We start from the raw sequence: 27,874 nt of genomic DNA, 5'->3' as shown, positions 1-27,874 counted from the left end.
AATATCCACATTAAAGTTTTTTCTCGTCAATTGCATTCAATTTCACCACTCGTTGCTATAATCATGGAAAATTGGGTAATAACCTCGCCCGCCTATAATAATTCTCTACTTTATTTTAAATAAATTTTTAATTTAAATCAAAATTTTTTTTGTTAAATGTTTTCAACCGCTACAACTACAATAGCTCACTAAAGTGTTTACTGACGAGACTAAATAGGTGTGTTCACGAGAACTGTTCAATTTGATGAGTTCAATAATACTATGGTCGTGGGTAAGGTAATTTTTTTATTTAGATTTTAAATATCTAATAAATTACTCCATCGATTCGAAAAAAGTTTATTAAAAATTGCATGTTTCTATTCTATATAACACCGATTTACCATCAGCTTATTTCGTACAATAACAAAACGTAGCACCTAATTGTTCGTTTTTTGACTTTGAAATCAGTAGTTTTTGTTATAGCGATATTTAATACGGCATATAAATTAGTTGTTGTGTTTCTTGTTGTAGCGGCAGAATTCTGTCGAGTTGACAGACTTGGCTGAATAAAAATGCGGGTCCGTTCCGGTTACGTTGACACGAATGTCGTGGGAACGGATTATAATCGGTTGTTGTTGTTGTAGCGGCAGAATTCTACCGAGTTGACAGTCCTTGGCCGGAATAAATCCGGGTCCGTTCCGGTTACGTAGACCCGACTGTCGTGGGAACGGGATTAATATAATATATAACCGATATAATCGGTCATTCATTTCGGTCGGTCGGAAAGGGGATATACTCGGTTGTTGTTGGTGGTATCTAAACCGAGTCTGTAAAAAAATGCAAGTCAATTGTTATCGAATTCACCTAATGAGAGGTCCAAGAAAAGAACTGTTTCGATAGAGTCGGAGCAAAGGGGAAAGGTGGAAGTTGGTTGTGGGGTCTCTTTGCATCTTTCGACGATCTAACCGTCTTGGGACCGGTAAGTGGTAAAGATGTAATCATTCCTCGCTTGATTTGTACATGCTTAATATTATATAATGGTTCTATATGAAACGGTCAATTAATTAAGTGAGAAGTCCGTGGTTTAGTACCAAACAAAAAATAAATATTATATTAACTTCGGTTGTGCCGAAGCTATAGTACCCTTCAGAAATACAAAAAATTTCTTACTTGTTTTGATCGTTCAGTTTGTATGGCAGCTATATGCTACAGTAATCCGATCTGAACAATTTTTTCGGGGATTGCACCATTGCCCTAGGCACTAACATATGCTAAATTTCTTGATTATATTTCGTCAAATGAAAAAGCTTTCAATACAAGCACTTGATTTCGATCGTTCAGTTTCTATGGCAGCTATTTTATGTAGTGATCCGATATCGGTAGTTTTGACAAAGTACTCATAGGGGTGAAAAGATTGTTGGCAAAATTGCAAATTGATATCTCAAAAACAGAGGGACTAGTTCGCGTATATACAGACAGATGGACTATATCGCCTCAGCTTATCATGCTGATCATTTATGTATACATTTTATAGGGTCTTTGAAGTTTCCTTCCGTGTGTAACAAACTTCGTGGCAAACTTTTTATAATTCTGTCAGAAGTTCCTAGTCCAGTTACAACTATTTAAAAAACAAAAAACCTCGACAAATTTTCACCAAAATTTGGCACTTTTTTGTAAAGACGTCTGCTAAAAATACAGTGTTCACTTTTTTTTGTTTTTTCTTCGTTTAATACCTCGTTTATGGTCGTAATTCAAACACGTATTTTTTTTATACTTTTGATAATTCTGTCAGAAGTTCCCTTAAGTTAAATCAGATTTTTATACCCAGAATATACGCTGTTCTTTTGGTGAAAATTTGTCGAGGTTTTTTGTTTTTTAAATAGTTGTAACTGGACAAAAAAAATATATTTCGTTTAAGACCTTGTAAATTATATCTCGAAGACCATTGATTTCTTAAGGTCGGTTGAGTAGTTCGCAAGAAATCTTGACAAATGCCTTTGAAAACACAGTTTCGAGAAAAACGCGTTTAAAGTTTTAAGTGATTATATAATATATTGATTATATATATACAAATCAATAGCTGTCCTCGAGTGCGCAACTTTTCAAAGCTGTATCTCCAAAACTATTACTGGTATCTACTTGAGAATTTAGGACTATATCCTAGAGATGTTATAGAATTAAATAAGACAATTAAAACATTATTTTTGTGAAAACAATGTAACCCCTTAATATACGTGTTATCCTTAGCATTGTGCCTTTAGATTGCTGTCTTTCCTGACTAAATAATTTAAAATAATAGTCTCAGTAAAACGTAATATTTTTTACAATTATTTTGCGGACAATTTGAAATGCTTCCACCTTTTTATTCATCTGAAATAAAATTGAAAAAATTCTGTATGAGAAATATTTGAAATTCGTGTGCACTCCCATACATTTTTTAAAATTTACTTAAGCTAACGGTACATTTATGAACCCACTTCCATTCGAACGATCAAAATCATAAATCAAAGCGCTCATGCGGAACCTGAGTGCAGAAAATTGCATTATTGATACAGTTAAATATTGCAGCTGCTGTGCGGCAGACACTTTCAGAAAATGCAAAAAAAAATATGCTCTCTAGAACACACAGCTCTAGAACGCCAACACGCTCGAAAATGGAAAACAAAAAACGCCAATTAGAAGCACCAATTAGTGAAACGTACAATAAAAAGTCATTGAAGTGTGACGCGAAAAGTTCTTTCCGCAGAATATTGTAGTTGACATCGTTTTTTAAGAGGTCAATTGGTGAGCGCAACTACAAACCATTGAGCTACACTCAACTGCGGAAAATATCAGCAATTGGTTGCCATTAATGCAGAGAGTAAATTATAAATAGTATTTTCGGTCACTCATTAGTACTTAAATCCCTTTATACTACACAACTTTGTGATTTTCCATTATTTCATTTTCATTTCTGCAAGTAATTTTTGATTTTTTACAGTTACACGAAAAATTTGTCATCGGACAAAATTAATTTGAGCACATTTCGTGGCGAGGGGGATCTGGTGAACTTGCAATTGGACGAAGCGGTGCTCACTGAACTGTTAGAGTTGCCTTCATGGTTGCGACTCACTTCGGCCTGGTGCAATCATGTGTCCTTTCGCATTAGCTGGACCAAACTGAAAAGTGTGCCAATAACCTTGGTGAGTAACGAACGACATGGATGACATGTCGATAAATGTCTTGTTAGTGCTTGCTAAATGTATAATTCTATTTTCTACCTTTGCATGACTCAATAAACATACACTTACACTAACATCTCACAATAATGCGGCCAGACACTGGACGAGGTGAATATCAGCGTTGAAACCTGTGATCCGAGCACTAGAAATCAGGATGCCAACTCACCCGGCGGTGTTGCAGGTGGGGGTGGTGTAGGAGGTGGCGCTGCTGCTGGTGGTGGGGCAACAGCACAGTCGACACTGCCACAGGCGCCGCAGGGCAAATACAGTTACATTCACAAAGTGGTGGATGGCATTACAATCATTGTAAATACGGTGAATGTGAAATTCCTGAGCGCAGCGTTCACAGCCTCCGTGCAGGTAAGTGTCCTGTTATTATTGTTGTTGTTGTAATACAAAAAAGCAATTTGTTTGTAAATAGCGGGGAAAATGCGCAGTTGAGAATTGTGTGAAATCAAACAAATTACTACGCCAAAGCAATTAATTTGAAGGTGTTGTCTTACGCCGCTGGGCTTTTCGAGAAAGTTTTAGATTTTTAGCAAAAAATTAGTGCTTTAAAGTTATTTCTTTAAAGTCCAACATTCTTAGATGTTTTTATAGGAGATTAGATAGTCAAAATACCTATTATAAGCATTTATATGTAGTAGTAATTTTTGTGTGCCTCCATGCGCTTATGCGACGACATGAAATACCAAAAAACCATTTATTGCGTAGTCGGTCGGTAAAAGCTAACTCTCCTTTCCGTTTTGCATCTTCACTGTAAGAATCTCTACACTCTTCCCGACGATTATTGCTCCTGAACTAAGTAGCACAGTCTTGATATGGGCGTATAACGCTTAAACGTTAAAATTCCGACTGTTGCCAACTCTAAAATAACAAGTCATATTTGATTTTTTATAAAAATATACCAGAAGCTCAATGAACCCGATATTGGGAAACCTATTGTTTTATGGGTGTCAGATTAAAGCAAATGTGTTGTCACTCGCCATCTAACGGTATACGTTTCGATTGTAGAAATTTCCGTGGTGCTGCTTTACCGAAATTGGGCCATATTTTTTTGGTTCCATACATATTATTGCTGTTGATGTAGCGACAGAAAACATTTCACAAAAAAGTTTAAGGAATGCTCGACCGGATAAAAATCCGGGTCCGTTCCGTTTACCCCGGCCCGACTTACGTGGGAACGGACGGATACCATTTGTTCTTAGTCTTAAGCGCTGAGTAGGTTTTACAATGGCTCTATCTATTGTATATAGCAGAAGCCGGGTGACAAACCTAACTTAATACTTAGGTTAAATCACCGATATAACAGCCTTTGGCCGGGACAATTCCGGTAACGTAAAATTGCCTGTAGTGGGAATCGCCAGTGTGGGATCATCGTAGTATTTGCTTTCTTACTGAGCACACATTGATTTATAGGAATTTTCCTCCTTTTCAGCGCAGGTTGCGGCCTTAACCAATTTTTTTAGGTTAGATTCCCTTAGAAAGCAGATTTAATTACTGTGCTATGTTAAGACATTAATACTAAATAATTTTTGCTTTTTTTTATTTCTTCTATAGATGTCTCGCATCCGTGTTGAATCAAAAACACCGAAATGGGCTCATGCCGATCTGCGTTTTACACGGCTTAAAGATCCGAATAAAGGCATCATACTCATCTTCAAAGAACTCTCCTGGCAAACGGTACGCATCGAAGCCAGTTCAACGCAGGACAAATCGCTCACACCACTACGTTTGCTCACAAATCAAGCGCGCTGTCGACTAACGCTACGAAAACGGCTTTCCGATTGTACATTATTAGCCTCACGACTGGTGCTCATACTGGACGATCTACTATGGGTGCTCACCGATTCGCAGCTGAAAGCGGCCTTACATTTTGTCGATTCCTTATCGGGTCTCATCAAAGCGGCGACACATGCAACACAGAAAAAGAATGCAGCTAGAAAATTACAGGTTATTTTCATCATTATTTTATTCAATAAAATTACTCAACTGAATTGATTTACGTCTAGTACGTAATTGCATTTGACAACATGTTGTGGTAATTAATTTTTATACTGTATCTCTCGCAATTGTTGTTTTATGCATCTAATTGTGGCTGTGTGTGTGTGTGTAGTACTGTTAAGAATTTTATTGAATTTTTATATTTGTTATTTTCAGACTCTCCCCGAGTATCAGGCACAGATAGCACAGCAACAAAATCGCCAAACTGACACGGCGCACACAACACCAGCGCAAAAAATGTTCAACGCTTTCGATGTACGCGAAACTTCCTATCACTTTTTCAGTCAACGCATCGATTTGCATTTGTGCGACGATGAAGGAGGTGTGTGGAATGCTTGAATATGTTTTTAATATTAAATAGATATTTTAATATTTTTGTTTCATTTTCACAACCGACTAGATGGCCGCTCGAGCTATCCCGAATTGGATAAAGGTGGCGCTTTACAAATATCGGTGCAAGCATTCCAAATAGACTATTATCCTTATCATCTGGCTAAATCAGATCGCGCGCACTGGGCGAAGTAAGTAGCTTTTACATAATTTTTATACCCTGAACAAGGTATAAAAAGTTTGCCACGAAGTTTATAACACACGGAAGATAACGTCGGAGACCCTATAAAATATATATAGAAATTATCAGCGTGATGAGTTGAGACGTTTAGCATGCCCGTCTGTCTGTCCGCGCACTAATCTCCCTAAATTTTTGAGTTATCGATCTGAAATTTTGCACAAGTCTTTTTCCTCCCAAGAAGCTTCATTTGTCGGAATCGGCGATCGACGTTTTTCTGCTTGTAATCGATTTACTTATTTAATTACTTTGCCTACAGATATCGCGAAGCATCCGTATCACCAGCGTTGTGGCTTAAAGAATCCCTTAATACATTCCGTGAAGCTGTGCTTAATCTAAGTCAACCGAATCGCCCGTCAACACATGCGCCACTCGAACGCACCGCACCAACTTCACCCGTCGCACTGAATGTAAATGCGCTGCAAGCGCTAAGCTCAGCGCATGCGGCCACAGTTGGTGGCACACCACCTTCCAGTTCTGGCGCGAATACGCCACATCGTCCCGGCAGCAGCGGTGGTGGTTCGGGTGGTAATGCTTCAGCATTCGCCAATCAGCTTACACAAGCGCAACAGCAAAAGGTGACACTGGACAATTTGGCGAAATTGATGAGCGCCTGCGTTGTGTTGCGCATTGAAGACTTCACCTTATATCGCGTCACCACGTCTGGTAGAAAGCAGATGCCCAAGGAGTTTGTGTCGGGTAATTTATCAAGAAAAATCTTAATTTACATATATATATTATATATATACACATCTAGTTAGTTTTCAGTCTTAACTCATTCAATTAATTTACATGCTTGTATAAAATACGTATTGATTAGTCTCTCATATTTGCTTCTCTCGTTGCTCTACTCTGTCATATTTAATATACGAACTCATTGTTTTTGTTATTGTCAAACAAACAATCGCACCGAAACATATAAATCATCAAATTTCGCACTTTTAGCACAAAATAAGCGGAAATCACGTTCAGGTACTGAAAGCAATAATCTTAAAAATTTGTTTGGTGTTTTTGGTGTTTAAACTTATACTTTTTGGGTTATAAACTCTGAACAGGGTATATTAAGTTTGCTACGAGACCCTATAAAGTATACATATTAATGATCAGCGAGATTTTTGTCGGAATTTTCACTATCGAACGATTGCAGGTTATATATATAATAGCTGTCATACAAACTGATAAATCAAAATTAAGTCCTTGTATGGAAAACTTCTTGATTTGAGAAGATACTTTCACGAATTTTAGTATATACTGTTGTTCAAGGCAACGCTACAATCTCTGAACATATTGTTCAGTTTGGACCACTATAGAATATAGTCGCCATACAAACTGACCGATCAAAATCAATTTTTGTATGGAGAACTTTTTTATTTGAGAAGATATTTTCACAAAATTTAGTACAGACTGTTGTTCAAGGCAACGCTACAATCTCCTAACATAGTTGTCATACAAACTGCCTGACCAATTAATTTTTAGCTGTCATACAAACTGATCGATCGAAATCAAGCTAAAGGTCTTTTATACCTTTTTATGTTATAAGATATGCACTTGTGTAGTGTATTATAGCTTCAGTGCAGCTGAAGTTAACGTTTTTTAATTTGTTTTTGTTAAAAAATTAGATTTTTTAATACAATAGATCTTAGCTAGTGCAATTTTTTCTCATCACTTCTCCCATTAGACTTTGGCAAGAATTTACATTTATTTAATTATCTTGTCCTACGTCAATGCTTGCAGCATGTTGTTAAAAAAACAGTAAATATTTGTATACTATTATAATTAAACTTTTTGTCTTTGCAGGTGATAAAGAGCGATATTCCTTTCCCGCTGAAATGTCCGTCGTACATGCTGAGTTTACTTACTTTTATTACCCTGGTGATTTTATATTTCCTTGTAAGTTTATGCATTGATACACAAAATGCGTACACAAAACATTTGTTAATTTATTCATGGTTTTTTCCACACGCTCAGTGCCGCCGTCCAAAGTATTCGTTCATATTAATCCCCTACAAGTGCACTTCGATCTAAGTTCCATACTCTGGCTCAATTCGTTTGCATTGAATTTACATGAGAGCTTATTACGCACCAGCGTCGGCACAGCAAGCGGCGCTTCCTCCGCCACACGCGGTTCCATCTCATCGAATGCCTCACAACGTGCAGCGGGTTCCGGGGGTTCACAAGGCTCACGCGGCGGTTCCGAGGCGGCCATTTCGCAAGCCGAGCAAGAGCCCAATCTCATGTATATGGATGTGAAGATTGAAGCGATTATGCCACGCGTGGTTATCGAATCGACTGTGGATGTACTCAATCAGAAGGATCGTCCTAAAATCATGCAAATACAAATCTCACGATTTGCCATAACCAATATACGTGAGATGGGTTCATCGCGTGCTGATTTGGCACAGGCTTTGCACTCACTGCAGGAGGGTTCACTGGTCTTCGGCACGGAATTTCCAGCGGTCAATGGTGACATGTGCATTGTTACCGATCGCATACTATCGCATGTCGCAGCCGCCGATGTGGGTGCACCCGTGCTGCCACAAAACCCCTTGCAGTCGCAGGGCCAAACACAAACGTCAACATCTGCGCAACTACCGAAATCCGCCTCGGCACAGAATTTGTCACGTTATGCTATGTGGTCAGAACCGCGTGATGTATGGTGTATCAAGCTCGATCCGGTGTGGGTGGATTTTTTGGGTGCACGCTCTTTGGGTCCCAACAAATCTATACCATTCATCGATGCTGTGCCGGTGACTTTGTGGCTTCATTCTGGTGCTGATGCTATGCACAAATCGCCAGCTGCCAGCGTCAACAGCAATTCGTGCGCCTCGTACAGCATGAATCGTTCTTCCGTCGAAACAAATTTAAATTCCATGGATTTTGCAAATGTGGATAGTAAAAATCTGCCACGTAATCCCTTCCTTAGTGACGAGGATGTACGTATGGGCGATTGGAAGCCACAACGTTCATTTAATGGTGCCAGCGCCAGCGTTGATGCAGCACCTTTACCAGCTAATGATAAGGGCACTACAAACAGCGAACGTACCGCCGATATGCATGCCATTGCGCACATTTCCAATTTAGTGAGTGTGCAAATCGATCACTATCAATACTTGTTCCTATTGCGTTTGGCTGAGGAGATGACGGAGATGGCCATGTTCCTATCAATGGACGCTGAGCGTATTTTACAAAAGGTTTGCAAACGTTATGCGTTTACCACAAAGTTCTAATAAATAATAATACGTATTTATATTGTTCTGCAGCAAAATACAAAGAAATCGATGATATTCGGTTGTGTTATACCGCAAATTGAAGTGACACTTGTGATGCCATCGCCAACACCTGGTAAGGAATCGAGTGGTGGTGATGCTGAAAGTGTCTTACCCGATTCAGCTAGTTTGGGTGATGATTTACACATGAATAGTAAGATTTATTTTTGTTTTTTTCGTATCCTAAGTTTTAGTAATCGCTAAATTCTAAAAATAGCAACCAGAATCCGTGTCTATCTAACACACTTTTTAGTCAATACTTGGCTTTTCTCTTTTACTTTCACTTTTACTTTATTTTCGTAGACTATTTGTTTTTTTTTTTAGCTACTAATACACACCTTGCTGGTAGTAAGCATATACACATCGATTAGCTATTAGTTGCATAGTAGAAATTGGCAGTTTTTTGCTGACAGAAATAGTATAAAGATAACAATGAAAAACAATACTAAGGGTGAAAGGGTTGATATGATTTTTAAGTTCATTATTAATGCTAAATCATTTCACCGCAAACACTGGCGTTAACCTTAGTTCCATAATTATCCATTGCGAGTTAATTCAATGCGTACGTATATAATTGCATACACAAGGTCTTTTGTTGACATTCTCATCTTACTTATATCATTTAACCATGTATAGAATAGTAAAAAAATACAGTGTGTTTGGGACATAGGAAGGTAATTTGCCCCTAAATTTCGTAAAAACGTTTTTTTTTTTTTGTACAAGATAAAAATAAAAAACGCAAATCTTGGTTATTTGAAGTTTTCACATAAATTTAGAGGTTATGTGAAAAAAGTCAATATACAAAAGTTATAGACGTTTTCAGTACCTCCAACATTTCCTTATCACTTTTTTCTATAGGTCTCGTAGTTTAGCCTGAAATCAAGACAAACCATTCTTAACCCTTAAAAATTCAGCCCCACCACTTCTTCTGTTCCTTTTCCCGACCTCAGATTGCCCGTAAATTCTTTTTCCCTCAACGTTTGTTGGTTTATTTTTCGTTTCCGATTGTTTTAATTTTACTATTAATTTCTTTGCTTTTAAAAATTATCTACCCTGGTCTAATAATATATGAAACCGTTATAATTTTTATATAAATTGCGAAAGTAATAAATTTTTTGTATGCTCTTGCTAGTGTTAGATAGTGATTGTTGTGGTAGCGGTTTATGGCAGTATAAAGAAAGAAAAAATTAAAAAAAATTATCAAAAACTCCCCTTAAGATTATTTTATTTGCTTTCGGGGTGTTTTTTAATACTAGATAAATGTCTTTCTTAAAAGAAATTCATTTATAGAACTTTAGAACAACTCTTACAAATTTACAAATATTATAATAACAGAAAGTTTTACTAAAAATACATTTTTTTGTTTCCTTCTGGGATATTGTTTTAATACTTCAAAAATTTCAGTAGAATCCCTTTATTTACACATTTAAAGCTCTTATTTATTGATTCACGAGAAAAAATTTCGTATTAACAAATAATTCCCTTGAGAGCACTTTATTTCCTTTCGGGGATTTTTTTTTAATTTCTTTTTTAGAGAACATTATAAATAGAGCTTTAAAGCAACTCTTACTTATTGACTCCAAATAAGAGCGGACCAATTTATATTAACAAAAAGTTCTACTTAAAAATAATTTTTGTTTTATTCCCTTCTGGGATATTGTTTTAATAAAAGATAAATTTCTTTCCTGGAAAGGCTTTATTTATAGAACTTTAAAGCTCTTATTTATTGACACATGAGACCAAAAAAATACATATGAACAAATAATTTCCTTGAGAGTACTTTATTTCTTTTCAGAGTATTTAATACTAAATACTAGGTAAATTTCTTCGTTAGTAAACATTCATTTATAGAAACTTTAAGCAACTCCTATTTATTGACACATGAGAGCAAAACGAAAAACTTATATTAACAAAAAATCCTCTTAAGGGTATTTTATTTCCTTTCGGGGTATTTTTGGTTTTTAATACTAAATACATTTTTTCTTTAGAAATTCTTACTTTACTTTCTAAATGACGGAAATGGAGAAATAAAAATTAATAAATATCCCTAAAAAGTATTTAATTTGTTTTAGATTATTTTTCTTTAATTTGGTATAAATAACTTCCTTGGAGTTTATTTTTTATCCTTTGAGGCATATATTTGGCATATCTTTTATGCAATTCAATTCTAGCATGTCATCTAAAATTAACACATTTTTATTTTGCCTAAAACTGATTTTATAACTACTAAATATTACTCAAACTTAGACTTCTGCATAGCCTAGTTTGAATATATTTTTGTCTCGTCTTTTAGTCAATATTTTACTAATTTATTTTTAATCATCTTAATGTGTGTGTGTGTGTGCGTGCGTAGCTTAATAACAATTTCATTCATTCTTTTCTTTTTTTAAATATATTTTTTAATCTCGAATAAATTCTGCATGTTTTGTCCTCATAAATAACATTAATACCACTAATCAACGTAGATGCTGAACTGCTCACAATTCCATTCAGCCACACCAACCAACCACAAACCACTTAAAACTCAAAAGAAAATAAAGAACTGCTATATAACTATAAACTTTCAAGCAATCACTACTCGTGCTATGAAATACTTACCACTGGCGCAAATATTGCATGCATTTTGTATAATGAACTTTCTAATTTATCACTTCCTTTGACAGGTACAAACACTATATGGCCTACACCACCGTTAGAGCAAGTTAAGAGTAATATATATGGTAGTGTGGAGACACCTTCACCGGTCACGAATGAACCGCTCTTTGATGGTGTTATGCACACTTCAAATCCAAATACGCATGGGTTAGTAGTAGTAGTAGTAATGATTACAAGGTAATGTCCTTTTTAATTATTATTTTTTTGTTCTGCTTTCAGTTACAATGTGCAAATTCAAAGTACACCCACTGTAGCGTCCTCTACACCTAGTCAGGGTTCACGCCCTGATACTGGTGTTTACTCGCAGTCCATTACAGCATCGACGAAGAGTGTGCGCTCAGCACGAACTTCGAATGCGGGCGATGCGACTAGTATAACGAAAGAAATCAATTCTAGTAAGGAAAATATACTTTTTTTTTATATTTTTATTTAGTTGCATTTTGCAGTAGTTTTAGTATATCATTTATGTTATTACTAAGCTTACAAGTAGAAAGTAAATTTTAAACAAGAAACAGTTTGAATCTCTGTATAGTAAAATAAAATGGGGTTTATACTTTGAAGTTATTTTTTATAGGAGAAAAAATTAACTTATGTGAGATTAGAGCATTGTATTTTTTTTTAGAATATATATATTGTACAAAAAAAAAAGACAATAAATAATCTTAAGAAGCCAAAATTATATAGAGTCATTGTACAGAGAGCAGGCATATACATAACATTTAAGAAAAATTTGATAGTTATATTTGTCTCCGAGTAATCATTGAACGGCTATTGAGTTAGAAGGCTATAACCCAAAAACTATTTATGAAATCGATTAAAATTTTTAGTTTTTTGTTTTTAAAATTTGATGCACATATATATATGTATATGCACACCTCAAAGCTTTTTCTAAAAATTTCGAAAAATATTAGGTTATGTTCGGCCATTGTAATATTTAAGTTCTACTGTAAATATATACAATTTTAAATAGAAATCAATACCTTCCAGGTCTGATGTCTATGAAAAAAGGCTTCTCCAGTTTTATGACGTCCATCGATTCGGCCATCAAATCTGGTACACCAAACGATGACACCAGTGATACATTCTCCATACAAAGTGATATTAGTTCCGATTCGGAAAACTTCGCCATAGTTATGGGCGATGATAAGACAATGGATTGCATTGATGTTATGTTTAGGTACGATTTCAAATAACTTCACCCAATTTATTGCTATCATTAATGTGTTATAAAATTTATTTAAAGATTAAATCCCTTCACCAATGACACCAACTTGAAAGCATCACCCGTCGAAGTAGCCAGCGAAGTGCTAGAGGAACCTGGTTACAATAAAACTAACTTATCATCACCGTCAGAGCCGTCCGAGGCAAGCACTTGGCGGCGACGCGATTTAGTATCAATGGCAACTTTTAGGTGTGTGTGTCTCTTGGATTCACTTAAATCTGTTTAGTAACTACGAAAGAAATGTTGTTAATTATTTTGTATTATAATTTCAATAGATTAACAACAGTTGAGTTGATACGTCAAAATGAGGGTAATGCCTCATCTCTGCGCCTGCAGGTGGCCGCTGTTTCGTGCGATGAATGTGGCGCCATTCCTTGGGATGAATTGCAGGTATTGTTGTTTTGTTGTTAATTGTTACTTTATTTTTTCCTTCTTATACACTATTTTCTAAACTTAATACATAATCGAAAATTTTTAACTCATTTAAATTTCTTTCTTTGTGTTTTTGTTTGTTTAGTTTGTACGTTTTGTATTTTTTAGTTTTGAATTGAGCTTGCGTTGTAATATTTGTTTCATGTTTATTTTAATTTAATTTAATTTAATTTTCCTTTTTAAATTAATTTTTTTTATAAAATATATTTTTTTTTTTTAAATATATTTTTTTTATAAAATATATATTTTTTTATAAAATATTTTTTTTTTTATAAAATATTTTGTTTTTATAAAACCTTGTTTTCTTTGTCATTATTATTTATGTTATTTGTTATATTTCCATTTATTTTCACCTTATTTCACTGCTAATTTATTTTTTATTGTAAATAGTTGTTCAATTTTTATTACAACTTTTTTCTAATTAATCATCAGTTACAAATTTTCATTTAAATCATGTATTAAATATTCAAATATGCGGATAATGTCTGGTTATAACTTTTTGCATGCCTACGATTTTCAATTTTCTCACATTTTATTCCTTCACAATCGAAATCATTTACGAATTTCGACATATGAAAATTTGAAAATTAGCAACTTTGGGCGTTTATGGAAAGTGAATTAAGAATCATAAACAAATTTGAAACACAACATTTTTCCTCCCCAATGTTTTATAATATATTCGACAGCTTAGGTATTAAAAAAAATATTTTTTTTACTAAAAAATAATTAAAAGCTATATTTTCTAAAAAATTTGTTCAAAAACAGTTTGAAAAATAATTAATTTAATTATTCATAAAAGTTGAAATGTTAGACGTCGATATCTTTTTGAGGCATAGAAAATATCCTGTTAATCAGTTGTATTTTGAATTTTGAAGGAGTCTTAAGACATACTATTACCATATAGTCCATTTCTGCTACCGTCAGGTATATGTAAATGGAACTTTCGAATTTATACTCGGACCATCAATTATTGGAAAAATATTGTTCTACTACAATGACAAAAATTATTCGCGAACTCTTTTTTCTCTTAAACTATGCGATTTGAATATTGCTAGGAAGCAGTACCAAAAAAAAAAAAAACAAAAACCACCAGCAGTTTATAGTACATTTTCTAATAAAATCTAATAATTTCAATTTCATTAAAGTTCTAATATTAGCGTGTTCTGAATTATTTTCTTACTCTTCCAGTTCTCTTAAACACTTTCCATAGGCCCTACAGCCGTATGAATCATACTACATACATACATATGCATATAAATTTCATAAGTAAAAAAGTCAACTGTAAAAAAATTATATTTTAAAATTTCATTTTTGTTTATTCTCTTTTCTCTCTCTTTTTCAACAAAATTCTCGATGTGTGCTAAATTATCAACATTTATAAAATATATCCCCAAATACATACATACGTAATCAAACAATTAACGTTCGACACACAATATTCATATATGTATTTATATTGTAAAATATTTTCTGAATTCCAAAACGAAAAAACCACAACTATCAAATGGAAACAATTCTACTCTTACCCACCAAAAAAAAAAAAAACACACCGACATACTCGTATTACATAATACCACATAATATCTACAACGACAAAATCAAAAAAAAAAAAAATTAAATCGTACAAAATATTATATCAAAATCTGCCTACAATTCATTTGAAAAAAAAAAAAACAGAAAGCTCAACAAGCAAATAAGGTATATAAAAACTTATAATATTTTTGCAAAATTCTTATTATTAAGCATTCAATTTGCATTATGGGTATTTTAGTTGGATTCCTACTTGCATTTACTTAGGTTATATTGGAATTTCTAAATTTAATTTTTTCTTTCAAAACCTTGCTTTAATAATTTCGATTTTTTGTTTTGGTTTTGTTTTTTGTATAAAATTTTCTGTTTCTATTGAAAGTAGTGTTGTAAGTTTTGCGGTTTATGCTTACTATATTTTAATGTTCAAATAATACCATTTCTTGTAACACACCCCCTCCCTTTTCTTGCTAAAATGTTTAAAAGTTTTGAAAACTTATCGATAACGATACTACTTTTTTGGGCTTTTTGCTATGGTTGATTAAGTACAGGTTTTTAATTTCTTTATTATAGAGCGTCCTATAAATATTATATTCAAATTACCTATCCTATAAAAATTTAACTGCAGTTAAGTGTTTGTCTATCGGAGATTTGAAGTTATTTTTTGGAGTTTGAGCTTAAAATAAAATATATATAATTTAAGTTGTTATACTCTATGCAGTTTCATTCAATAAGTTTCCTTTGAAACAGATTTCAACATTTTTAAAAGCTGTATCTAAGTTATATATAGCACTTATATATTTTTTTATCCTTTTAAGCAAAATAAGAAAATTGACTTTGTAACAATACTATTACTAGGAAATAGCATAAAAACTAAATTTTCAGCGCCATCCGAGACTCAGTCCCGTTGAGCCAATATCTTAAAATATGGAAAGAATGTCATATCCTTTGTTGAAGTTTTGAAATAAAATACGTACAAGTTTCTTAGCTTGTATTCTAAAGCGGTTTTAGACTTGTGGCATCATTCAGTTATTACTTAAAAATAAGTACTTGTGAAATTTGCATGATTAAAATTTCCTAATATAATTAAAATAATTACAAATAGTTATGCACATAAATGTTTTTGTACAAAAAAACAAAAACATGACAACAATTATGTTATTATTCACTGCAAAATCTGCCTAGCCACAACCAATCTTTCAAACAAAGAATAATATTAATCGAACAATTAAGCCAATATTTTCGTTTAATTAATCAGCTTATTTCATATTTTCGAAAATTATATAAATATTACAAACTTTTAAAATAGTATAAGGATTACATATGTACATGCCGTTCATTAAAAAAAAACTGGTTTCCATTTGACATCAATTAAGTTGGAAACCAATTTTTTGAGAATCGTATTTTAACATTTTAGAGATAATAATCGGCGCTCAGAGATGTATGCACTTTTTACGGTTTCTTTTTTGTCTGATTAACTCCAAAAACCTAAATTTTTTTATAATTTAGCTTTTTTGAAAAACAGGTTTTTTTATTGCGACTTCTTACTTTAGCGACCTATTGATATACCCCGAAGCTGTTATTATTTTAAAAGTTGGACTGTCACCTAATAATACTTACATTTTTGAACTATTTGCTTTTTCTCATATTAAAAAAAAAATTTTTATTCCATATTCTCTATTTCTTAAAACCACATTTTGAATTGCATGCGTTATTTAGATTTACAGAATTTATTTATATCCAGATAATAAATTCAATAAACATAGCAATAGTTATGGAATTGTTTAAACATTTAAAAAATATTTCAAAAATATAAAAAAACATTTAAAAAATATATTTTCAATAAAGTAGATTTCTTAGTGGAATGTTGTTAGTTATTATTTGTTGCTTTTGTCGCTTTATTTATTCTCCAATTGAATTTTTTTCATTTCTTTAAGTTTAGTACTAATTTGTTATTAATAATTGGATTTTTAAATAAAAAGTCAACGAAGAAAATTACACGACATTAAGAAAATCAAAGTGTGAGTTGAAAAGCGATTGAGTTTAGATTTTTTTTACGAAATTTTAATAAGACCATCATCATCAATGCTAGGATAATAGTATATATGGTTTTTTAAGTAAAATACTTTATTTTAAGAAGAAGTATTTTTATACCTTGCTAAAGTTTGTAAAATTCTAAAAGAAACGTCGGAGACGCTAGAATTATATATATAAATGATCAGCGTGACGTGCTGATTCGAGTTAGTCATGTCTGTCTATCTGTATATACGCGAACTAGGCTCCCTCAGTTTTTGAGATATTTATCTGAAAATTTTGCACACGTTCTTTTCTCCCAAAGAAAGGAAAGTTTGTCAGAACCAACGATATCGGACCACTAAAGCATATAGTTGTCATACAAACTGAACGATTATGAAAAACTTGTTTATTTGACAAGAAATCTTCAATAAATTTTGCATAGATTATTTATTGTCCAAGGCAATGCTACAATCGCATCATATATTGTTCAGATCAGACTACTATAACATATAGCTGCCGATCAAAATCAAACTCTTATATGGAAAACATTTTTTTTTGACAAGTTATATCTACGAAATCTGACATAAATTTTTGTCCAAGGCAATGCTACAATCTCCGAATATATTGTTCAGATTGAACCATGTAGCATATAGCTGCCATGCAAACTGACCGCTCAAATCCATATAAATATCTTCATAAAATATTAATTTTTCTTATTACTTAATCTTAATTCGACTTGAAGCTGTTACATACATATAGTTGCTATGAGAAATGCTCCTATTATAGCTGAGGTGTATACCCGGTTTACGTTTTTTCTTGTTTTAAATTTAAAAAACTTCATTAACAACACTTTAATTCAATACGATTTTTTTATTGCAATAAATAAGGTATTTTCGAATCCATAATCGGCGCAATTAGCGGGTTCTACAACTTTTAAGCCGACTGTCTAGAGATTTTATGATACAAATTTGTATGCCAAAAATATCTTATATATCTTCATATTCAATTTTATAAAACTTCATATAGAAGTAAGTCAAACCCTCAAATCAGCATTCGTAAGCCTTTGTAATTATAGTCCAGAATTAAATACTAATATTACAGGTTTAACATTGTTCGAGATCTTAGCGAATAGTAGACAACTCGCCTAATGTGAGGCTTATTAACATACTAAAATGTGTTTCCTTATAATATTAAGATTATTGTATAAGAGCTACGAAATTACTTTCAAATTCAAAAATGTCGCGCACAAAAATTCCAAAAGCACATCCCTACATATATATAACTTGAATTGGCTATTTCTTAAACCATCACACATACGAAATAAGTACTTCAATTTTAATTTATACTTTTACCACACAATATATATACACACATACATACTACAAACTGATGTTCATACAAAACATACTAAAATCATGAGTATACACATACATACGCTTCATATACTTGAATAGTCAATCGATATACATACATTTTGCTAAGCGCTTCTTTGCACTGCATGATATTATAATTATTAGTTGCACTGGTAAAAGTAGAGAGTTTCAATATTTTAAAAATTCTCATTATATCTGTGGAAACTCATGAGCGAAATTAAGTTGTTCATTGCACGACTCTAATACTATCAATTATAGTTGCATGCTTGTTGCTGTTGTTATATGTTGTAAGCTTACTCTTTGGCTGTATACACAATTGGCTTTGCTTTCGTACAATATCGTACAATTTCGTGTTATTTTAATTATATAATAAATTCTTGAAAATTATATAATATTACAAATCAATATGTGCTACTCTCATTTTGCATGCTTACCCGACATTTAGACTAAGTTTGGCGCACGTTGTAAAGCTTGGAACTTAGCGCCCTATAATCCGGAGTTGCCACCTTGCATACGTGTGCGTTTGGAGGAGACTTTGAACCTGCCGCAGGGCAATGTAAGCGTCACGGATAAAAAATCTTTGCAGAGGTGAGTTGAATTTTTTTTGTTCCCTAATTATTATATTTTTACCTTCAAATCTTCAAAACACACAGTTGGATTTCGCATCATGCTGAAGTGCGCGTCAAGGATGTTAATTTGGATTTGTCCATGAGTACCGTTATAGGTTTGGGTGATTTGGCAGAGGATGAAATCATCACTAACCCTTTGCCTGTTACGGTAAATAGCGCGCATAGCAGTAAAGAAATTTACAGTTTTTAATTGTAATGTCTTTTATTCTATTCTATAGATTCATGTGGAAAATGTCAAGCTTAACTTAATCGAAGATCGTCCGCCCGTTAATATTACCTCACCGGGTCCAGTGCCAATACGTCTGGCGATCGGACGCATGCGCATACATCGTGACAAAAATGGCATTGTCAATATACAACCAATAGGTGTGTATTAAATTTTGTATGTCCTAAATAGGGTTTATAAAGTTTGCCACGAAGTTTGTCAATACGAAGGAAACGGAATATCTTCAGGAAATCTAGGTTAAATCTTTTTTTGTCACAGTTACATCATAATATAATTAAATCAATAATCAATAATCAAATAGTTGATTTAAAAAAAAAAATGTAAAGAAAAATATTTTTGACAACTAACTTGATAATACATCTTTTATAATGTTTTAATTTATTTTTAATACAGAAACTGGTCTAAATGAGGCAGCAACTATAAACTATCCGCTAACAACTGCTGCACTAACACCACGCGATCGCGAACGTGATCGAGAAATACTCTCCATGCAGCTGGTCATGCAGCAGCTCAAAATGGATAATGAAAATTTGCGTAAGCAGCTAGTAAATGCGAAAGAAAATGCCGATACATATAGGTAAGCAAGAAAATATAATTTTGGAAAAAAGTAGTATGTGCATAATCCTCTCTTTTGATATAGACAAAAGTGCAAACAGGAGAACGACGTGTTGCGCTCGTATCTGAAAGCGGCGCAAGACGATATAACCATACTATTGGAGGAGAAAAAGGCTTTACTCGACACGATACGTTCACTGCAGGTGAGTTTCAACTAAGACAATATGAGAATATATATTTATATATATATATATATATTATCTACACTCTCACTGTTCACTTTAATGTGTTTAAGATTTCTACACAACCCTTTATGTACGCGCACAATACACAGACAATAAATACGATAATAATTAAGCCACCTGCTCGAATTTGTATGGTGAAAAGCCACTTTGTAAAGCGTTAAGCATTTTTGTTCGCTTTTGTTGCTATAATTTGAAACTCTGAAGCTATTTCACGTTTGGCCAATTTGTGTAAAATTTTCGTTTCATTTCATTTATATTTTAAACATTTTATGTATGTTTACTTGTCTAAGCTAAGAATTTCCCTACTACTACTACTACTACTATTTGTCTACTCTTCACCACCACCTAATGTGACTGTTTTCTATTTGATATGTGTTTTGGAAAATAAAAAAAATAAAAATCCTGAAAATTTGGCGTTGAAAACTAAATCAACAGTTAAATCTGAATTCTCGCAACATTTCCGATGCAAGGATCAAAGGTCAGTTTTTGTAGCAAATAAAAAAAAAAAAAAAAAAATAAATTAAAACAAAAGAGCAACGTAGAAGAAATGCACCTAAAGTTTGCTTTTCATTTGTAGTTTGTAGGTTTAAACAATCGATGCTGACTTGTATCGCATTTAATTTCTCTATATACATAGCTTTAATCATTAAGCACCTGCTTGAATTTCAATTTAAAAAATAGTATCTAGCATGATATCAAGTACATATATTTTTAAATGCACAAAAAATAATTGGTAAATGAAAAATTGAAAGATTGGATTTGTAAGTGCATAAATTGTTAATGAAAGACTAGTAAAATCACCGCCACTCTCACAACTGTCAGCTTGCCGATTTAACTAAATCTTATTTTCTTTTTCGATTTTGAAGACAATGCCAGTATTCTAACAAATTGGAGTTTTAGTTATGCTATAAGGAATTTGAAATTGTTTTTATTTGTGCCAAAGAAAATATTCAATGATTGAAACAGATTAGCATTTTTTAACCTAGAAATCCCATATAAAAAGTTGTATGTATATATTGTATATAACTATATCCAACATTTTTTTAGCATTTTGGTTTCTATATTCAATTTTTCAATAATTGCTAAATACCGGAGCCATCGAGGGCTTCCAACTTTTGTACAATTTAGTCCCTCAGTTTGTGATAAATCGGTCTGAAGTTTTGCACATGTCCTTTTTTTCCCAAGAAACTGCTCATTTGTCGGAACCGCCGATATCAGACCACTACAGCATATAGCTGCCATACAAACTGAACGATCGAAATAATGTAGTTGTATGGAAAATTTTGCATTTGACGAGATATTTTCATGAAATTTGGCATGTGTTATTGCCTAAGACATTAATGTAATCTCCGAAAAAAGTGCTTAGATCGGATCACCATAGCTTATTGGTGCCATACAAACTGAACGATCTGAAACAAGTGCTTGTGTGGAAAACTTTTTCATTTAACGAGATATCTTCACGAAATTCGACATGGGTTATTATCTAAGGGAATTATACTATCTCCGAAGAAATCTTTCAAATCGAATACAATACCATATAGCTGCCATACAAACTAAATGATCGGATTCAAGTGCTCGTAAGTAAGACTCTTCATTTGACGAGTTATCTTCACAAAATTTGGCATCGGTTATTGTCTAATACATTGCTGCAATCTCCGAAGAAATTGCTCCGATCGGATCGCTATAGCATATAGCTGCAATACAAACTGATCGAGCAAAATCAAGTTCCTGAATGGAAAATTTTTTATTGACAAATTATTTTCACGAAATTAAGCACGAATTATTGTCCGAAACAACGCTATAACTTCCTAAAAAATGTTTCAATATAGCATACAGCTAGAATTCAAACTGATTAATCAAAAAATATATATATTTTTATTTTTTATACCCTTTAATGCTATAAGAAATGCAACTGTGAAGTGTATTATAGCTTCGGTGCAGCCGAGTTTTTTAAGTTTCCTAAAACATTGACTAAAAATATTAGTACAAAGCCATTTTTATTTATATTGTATTGAATTTGAAACTAAGGATTTTGTAAACACCAAAATCAATCCAAAAATTTAAGAGGCTATATATTTGAACAAATTCAGTTCTTACATTTAATTCGGTTTGTAAGATATATACAAGGAGATAACAGTGATGAACTTTAAATATTAGATAATTTTCGGAAAATGCGCCAATTTTTCGTATTTTGAATGCTTCTCCATTCGAAGTTAGCACTTGAAATTATTCTTGTGTTTGAAAAGAAATATTATACTCTAAGAAAAGAAAGCTAGTTTAATATTTAGAGAAAAAAGTTTTTAAGAATTCGATTAAGAATTCTGGTTTTGCTAGTCTCTCTCAACCCAAAAACACTTAAATTACTTTAATTTAGCTTTTCTTGCACTTACTGGCATTCACTTATACTATCGCTTAAATTTATCTGCTAACCTCTTCCACTTGTATACTCTCTTTTGAGTTTCCGTTTATTATGTTTTCATTTTTTTTTTGTCGAAATATTTTCCAACTCGCCATTTTTTGTACTTTCAATAATACAATAATAACTATACAAAATAATACTAAATACGCTTAAATAAGATAAGCGCCATACGCTTACAATAATGTAAAATATTTCATTTGCTTCTGTTATTCTGCTTCACTCCGCTGTTTACACTCGCAAACAGGTTCAACTGACATCATCGAATATAAATAGAAAAGGCGATGGCAACAGGTAGCATAACTGCATGGATTGCATCCAATGCTGCGGCGAGAACAACAATCCATGAAATACGATGCAACCGGCGACAACACGGCGCAGAATAACAACAACAGCAGCAACAGGCACGCGGAGAAGGCTGTCCAATATATTTTTTGTTTTGCCACTTTTCAAATCATGCCAAAAATCGCGCGAAGCGCCGCACGAGCAATAAAATCAAATGTGTTACGAAAAACAGAATATGTGCGCAACAACAAACAAAAACAAAAAATAGGTGTAATTTATAACGTTTGCATATTTGATTTAACATTTACATATATTATCTGAAATTTGTTTTCTATTTTAAATTCTATTTCCCATTTTATAATTTCTATACATTTTTTTTTATATTTGTAATTTTTTTTTAAATTTATTAGTTTTCTAAAATGACTTAATATTGCGTTGCGATGTTTTCCATGTTTTCTATGTTAAATAAAAGTAAATATAATTTCATTGAATTAATTTTAAAATGCTCAAAATTTGTGTTTGCATAACGAATATATTTTAAATGAAGGAATAATGCGGTTCGTCAATAAATTTATATCTTGAATTAAATATTTCTACTAATTGGTAGTTGCTTTGAAAAAAACTAGGACGTTATGTAAACAGTGTTGAGTATTATTATTTCCAAACTAATTCCAAAAATTATTGACGAAGTAAAATATGTTTTTTTCACTTTTCGAATATTTTTTCTGAAAATTAGGTTTTTTGAAATTATTTTTTATTTATTTAACTTTGTTGGGTATTATTATTCCTAACCTAATTCCAAAAATTATTGATAAAGTAAAGTAAGTAAAAAAAGTAAATTAGTTTATTTTTTTTTTCAGTTTTCGCATATTTTTTCTAAAAATTAACTTGTTTTGGTATTGTTTTTTTTTTTTTTGAAAATTTGTTGAATATTATTTTTCCTAACTTAATTCCAAAAATTATTGACGAATTAAACCAAATTTTTTTAATTTTTCGCATATTTTTTCTAAAAATTAACTTCTTTTGAATTTTTTTAAATACAATTTGTTGGGCGAAGTTTTTCAGTTTTTTTGACGAAGTAAATATATTTTTTTTACATTTCGCATATTTTTCCTAAATATTAACTTTTGATGTTTTTTTGTAAAATTTAGTGTGTTCGATTTGATTATTTTAAAAAATTTTCTAAATATCAGCAGATAGAACAAGATAAATCAAGCCGAATATAGACGATACAAAATTCATAAACTAAAAGCCACAGTTAAAATAAAAATGCGTTGACTTTTTATATTTACAAGTTATTTTAAATAGCTTCAAAAAGCAATACTTTCAATTAAAATAATATTTGTATACTTATGTGTTCTAGGAAAACTTTAGTTGATAAAACTGTATTGGCCAAGAGTAAAGCCAGTCTTTTTAAGCCATAATTATTGTTATTTCCAATAAAAAAATATGTATGTATTGTATATATTGTACAATTTTATAAAAATTTTATTTATAATTTTATAAAAATTTATTAAAATAATTTTAAATTGTTATTAAAAATTAAATAAAATTTTGCGTTTAACGCTGCTTTTGACGTGATTACACCGTGGGTATATTATATTTCTATGAAGAATATTGACTTATTTATTTTTTCAGTATAAAGATGCTTTATTTATAACTGTTATTTACATAACTGCTTATATAATTCAATGCTTAAGCAAAAATAACTTCAATAAGCTATAACAGCTATAATTTTAGCAGCATAACAAATCGTTGTGATTTACTATCATATCAATAACCATAAATAAAAACTAAAAATATAAAAAATTTAAAATACAAAATAAATAAAATTCGTTTTAGCTATAATAATTAAAAAATACATATACATTATTTTCATAAAAAATTGATATTCATGTATATGCTGTTATAGTATTTTGCTATTTGCGCTTTTTACATTTTTTTTAATGCGCTGAAAACAACAGAGGATATCTTGTATACTGAAAGCTACCCAATCTTTGCTAGAGATCAAACAACTACTTTTAAAATGAAGTGTAGAGCATACTTTTAATGAAATGTATAAAAATTGCAATGCACATTTTTTTTATCAATATGAAATATTTTTTAAATTTTAATTATAAAATGAAATTTATATACATATTTTTACTATAATTAACATATTAAATGTTTATTACATGTATACTTAGTGGCAATTTGTTAAAAGAGCTTACATCGGCTTATGCTAATGAGCTTTAATAAAAAATTCTGTACTCGAAGTTGTATTTAATCTCGAACATTGCAGTAAAATCGTATGCTTCGAATATGCGTTAATAAGTAGACAAAGTATATAAACAGATTTTTATTTTAAACCGAAATAATTTCATTAGTTGTAGTCGATTTAAGTTTTTTTAACATGTTGCCACAAATAATCTGAAATCCGTCATACTTAGAGTTTAATAATTTTACTACAAATCAGAGACAAATCTTTCGAGTGTTATAAAACGAAAATTTATAGAAATATCGAGTACTAAATCATTTTCGTGTCTACAGTTAATGAAAATACGTTGTAAATATAATTTTTATCTGTTAATTATTATTTTGTTTTTTGGAAGTCAGTACTCGATCTAATGCAGAGCTGCTGTAAGTTTGCGACTGATTAATTCCTTAATCGTAGAATTGTTATTTTTAAAATAATTTTTGTACTTTTTTGCCCGAACTGACTCCATTTGGAATTGTTTGTATTCTTACAATATTGTCAATGTATAATTTTTTAACTTTAACGAACAAATTTTTATGCTTTTTGGTAGTATTTATTGAAGTCGAAATTATCATTTTATATAAATAATAACATTAGTACAAAATTATACGTTTTTCTTTTGAAGTGAAAAATTTTAAACAGTTTCTTTAATCGATTATCTGCAGAAATAATTCAATTACAGCCAGTTTTTTTTGTCTTTGTATGCTTTTTTATCGCCTTAAACATTTTTTTGTATATAATTTCTGATCTCACCACGTGTTCAAAACAAATCCACTTAATTTACAAAAAGTACGAAAATTTCTCTGAAAACTGAATATTAATTTTTACAAGCTATTCTTGTTAATATGAGTTGCTACAACCTTCTCCAAAAGTTTCAATGTGAAAAATTAGATTTAATATTTGTATTAACTAAATACAATATTTTTAAACAATAATAATAAAAAAATGATCTATAAAAAATGAAATTTGCGACGTTTATAAAATCAAAAGTGAAAAATTCATAATACAAAACACAGAGTATTTACTGAAAAACAATTTGCAATGAAGAAAATTGAAGTTTATGTGCAAGTTGAAGTAGTTAATAACATGCAAATTGCCTATTCATATACTTAAAAAACTTATACCTGTATAAAAATTGAAAAAAAATATTTACATATACATTACATATACCATATACATTAACAGTTATATATGTATATCGAATTTTAGTGTATTTTAAAAACATTTTTTTTTGTAGTTAGGTAATTATATTACAAATAAAATTATATACTAAAAGCATAAAAAAAAGAAACATGGCAAACTCCGCAACGGTTTGCACATTTTAATATGACGCATATAAAAATATTAAATAAATTATTACTGTATTAACTACTGATTAAAACAAATTAAAAACTTAAGTCAACCTTCAACCTCATAAGTGTCGAAGCAGCATCGTTATTTGTGTGTATTTTACAGTTAGAGTTATAATATTAAAATCAATGTGTAATTATCTAAACAAAGAGCAAACATAAAAAAGTTACTAAAAATTAAAAACAAATATGAATATATAATAAAAATTACTTAAATCTTGGAATTGACGCCGAAAATCAAAGCATAAATACAAACATATATTAAAATGCGTAGATATACAAATGAAATGTCTTTAGAAAAAATATAAAAACAAAACATAAAAATGTTAGCAAATTTTAAAATAGAAAAAAATACAAAATAAAAAATAAATAAAAATTCACACCGATATACATAGTTTCCTTAATAGTTTTTTAAAACAAAATTAAAAATTATATAAAATATATAATTGTGTATGTAAATGTGCACCGACTATATACACATACAAGCATACTTACTAAAATAAAAATTAAAATTATATTATTGTTGTTCCACTATAAGGAAAATAAACTGTGTATATTTGAATTTACAAAATTGCCTAAATAAAAGTATAATTATAATATGTAATGAAGTGAGTTTTAATGTAAGTTTAAGACAAAATCTATCTATTATTTAAAAATATTTCATTTGATTCACTCATATATATACACTATATTTTTTTTTTTTTGCTTGAATTAAGTTCAAATTTGGTTTGAAAACTTTCAAACTTAGCATATTTTATAACTTTTTATTATTTAAGTCGGCTTAAAACTGACTAAAAATTTTAAATACTTAAAAATTTCATTAAATTCATACAGGATTGCAAATAATGAGTAAAAAAAATAATTGTATTAACCTTTAAATTAACATTTTTAAATATAAAATTCACAAAATCTTAATTAAAAATATCCGTTTGAAAAATAAAAATATATGTTTTGGATTAACATTACAATAAAATTAAAAAAACCAAAAAACAAAAATTGGTTTTGAATTCACGTTTTTTCGTCATTTTGAATTAGAACTCGCACAGACTACAATTATACACTATTCTATAGTAGTGTTCGACAAAACTAGACATTCAAATGATTTATATTTTATCAATTTCTAATTCTAATTTTGGGATTGAAAATTAAACTTTCAATTTTCAATTCCGATTTTGCGATTAAAAATTAAATTAAAAGTTTTTTTTATTTTCCAAAATTTTAATTAAAAATAAAATTAATTTCTTCCATTTTTATAAATTTCCCACGATTCAAAATAAAAATTGAAAATTTAATATTCAATCGCAAAATTTTTTTATTAAAAAAAAATAAAAGTTTAATATTAGTTTAAAATGAAAAATTTAATTTTCATTTTAAATTTTTTTTAATTTCCCAAAAGTTGAATTAAAAATTAAAATTCCAATTAGTATATAATAGAAATTCGAATTAAAAATTGTAAATCTAAATTAATATCAAAAAATTTTTAAATCTAAAATTCGCAACACACATTTGTACATTTTTAAGGTTTTTACTAAATTTTTTTATTTGTATTATTTTTTATTTAAGGGGCACACCTATTGTGACATCTTAAAAAAACGTTGATTTTTGGGAATTAAAAAACAAATTATTTATTATTTAAAATTATTAAAAAATACATAATTAATAAAAATACT

General features: G+C 30.8%; 1 protein-coding gene across 7 annotated transcripts in view; it reads left to right on the top strand.

Annotated features, from left to right (window-relative positions):
• The window catches only part of LOC106616780 (bridge-like lipid transfer protein family member 3B), a 34,681-nt gene that overhangs the window by 4,184 nt on the left and 2,623 nt on the right, over positions 1–27,874 (top strand). The window contains exons 2-23 of one of the 7 annotated variants that reach the window (XM_070107598.1): positions 2,960–3,161; positions 3,297–3,560; positions 4,761–5,153; positions 5,361–5,526; positions 5,605–5,725; positions 6,032–6,471; positions 7,570–7,662; positions 7,741–8,963; positions 9,033–9,114; positions 11,702–11,840; positions 11,913–12,088; positions 12,681–12,870; positions 12,937–13,104; positions 13,191–13,305; positions 15,025–15,045; positions 18,709–18,851; positions 18,917–19,040; positions 19,111–19,258; positions 19,512–19,695; positions 19,759–19,876; positions 20,354–20,396; positions 22,582–23,666. In XM_070107598.1, coding sequence (XP_069963699.1) covers positions 2,960–3,161; positions 3,297–3,560; positions 4,761–5,153; positions 5,361–5,526; positions 5,605–5,725; positions 6,032–6,471; positions 7,570–7,662; positions 7,741–8,963; positions 9,033–9,114; positions 11,702–11,840; positions 11,913–12,088; positions 12,681–12,870; positions 12,937–13,104; positions 13,191–13,305; positions 15,025–15,045; positions 18,709–18,851; positions 18,917–19,040; positions 19,111–19,258; positions 19,512–19,695; positions 19,759–19,876; positions 20,354–20,396; positions 22,582–22,610 — 4,582 coding nt within the window. In that variant the 3' untranslated portion in view covers positions 22,611–23,666. Of the gene's footprint in view, positions 1–2,959; positions 3,162–3,296; positions 3,561–4,760; positions 5,154–5,360; positions 5,527–5,604; positions 5,726–6,031; positions 6,472–7,569; positions 7,663–7,740; positions 8,964–9,032; positions 9,193–11,701; positions 11,841–11,912; positions 12,089–12,680; positions 12,871–12,936; positions 13,105–13,190; positions 13,306–15,024; positions 15,046–18,708; positions 18,852–18,916; positions 19,041–19,110; positions 19,259–19,511; positions 19,696–19,758; positions 19,877–20,353; positions 20,397–22,581; positions 23,667–27,874 lie in introns of those variants that run through there. The other 6 variants (XM_036366890.2, XM_036366895.2, XM_070107597.1 and 3 more) reach the window with 6 other exon arrangements.

Source organism: Bactrocera oleae, chromosome 3, assembly GCF_042242935.1.
Source record: "Bactrocera oleae isolate idBacOlea1 chromosome 3, idBacOlea1, whole genome shotgun sequence".
Taxonomy (NCBI): Eukaryota; Metazoa; Arthropoda; class Insecta; order Diptera; family Tephritidae; genus Bactrocera; species Bactrocera oleae.
This window is presented reverse-complemented; position numbering and strand designations above follow the sequence as displayed.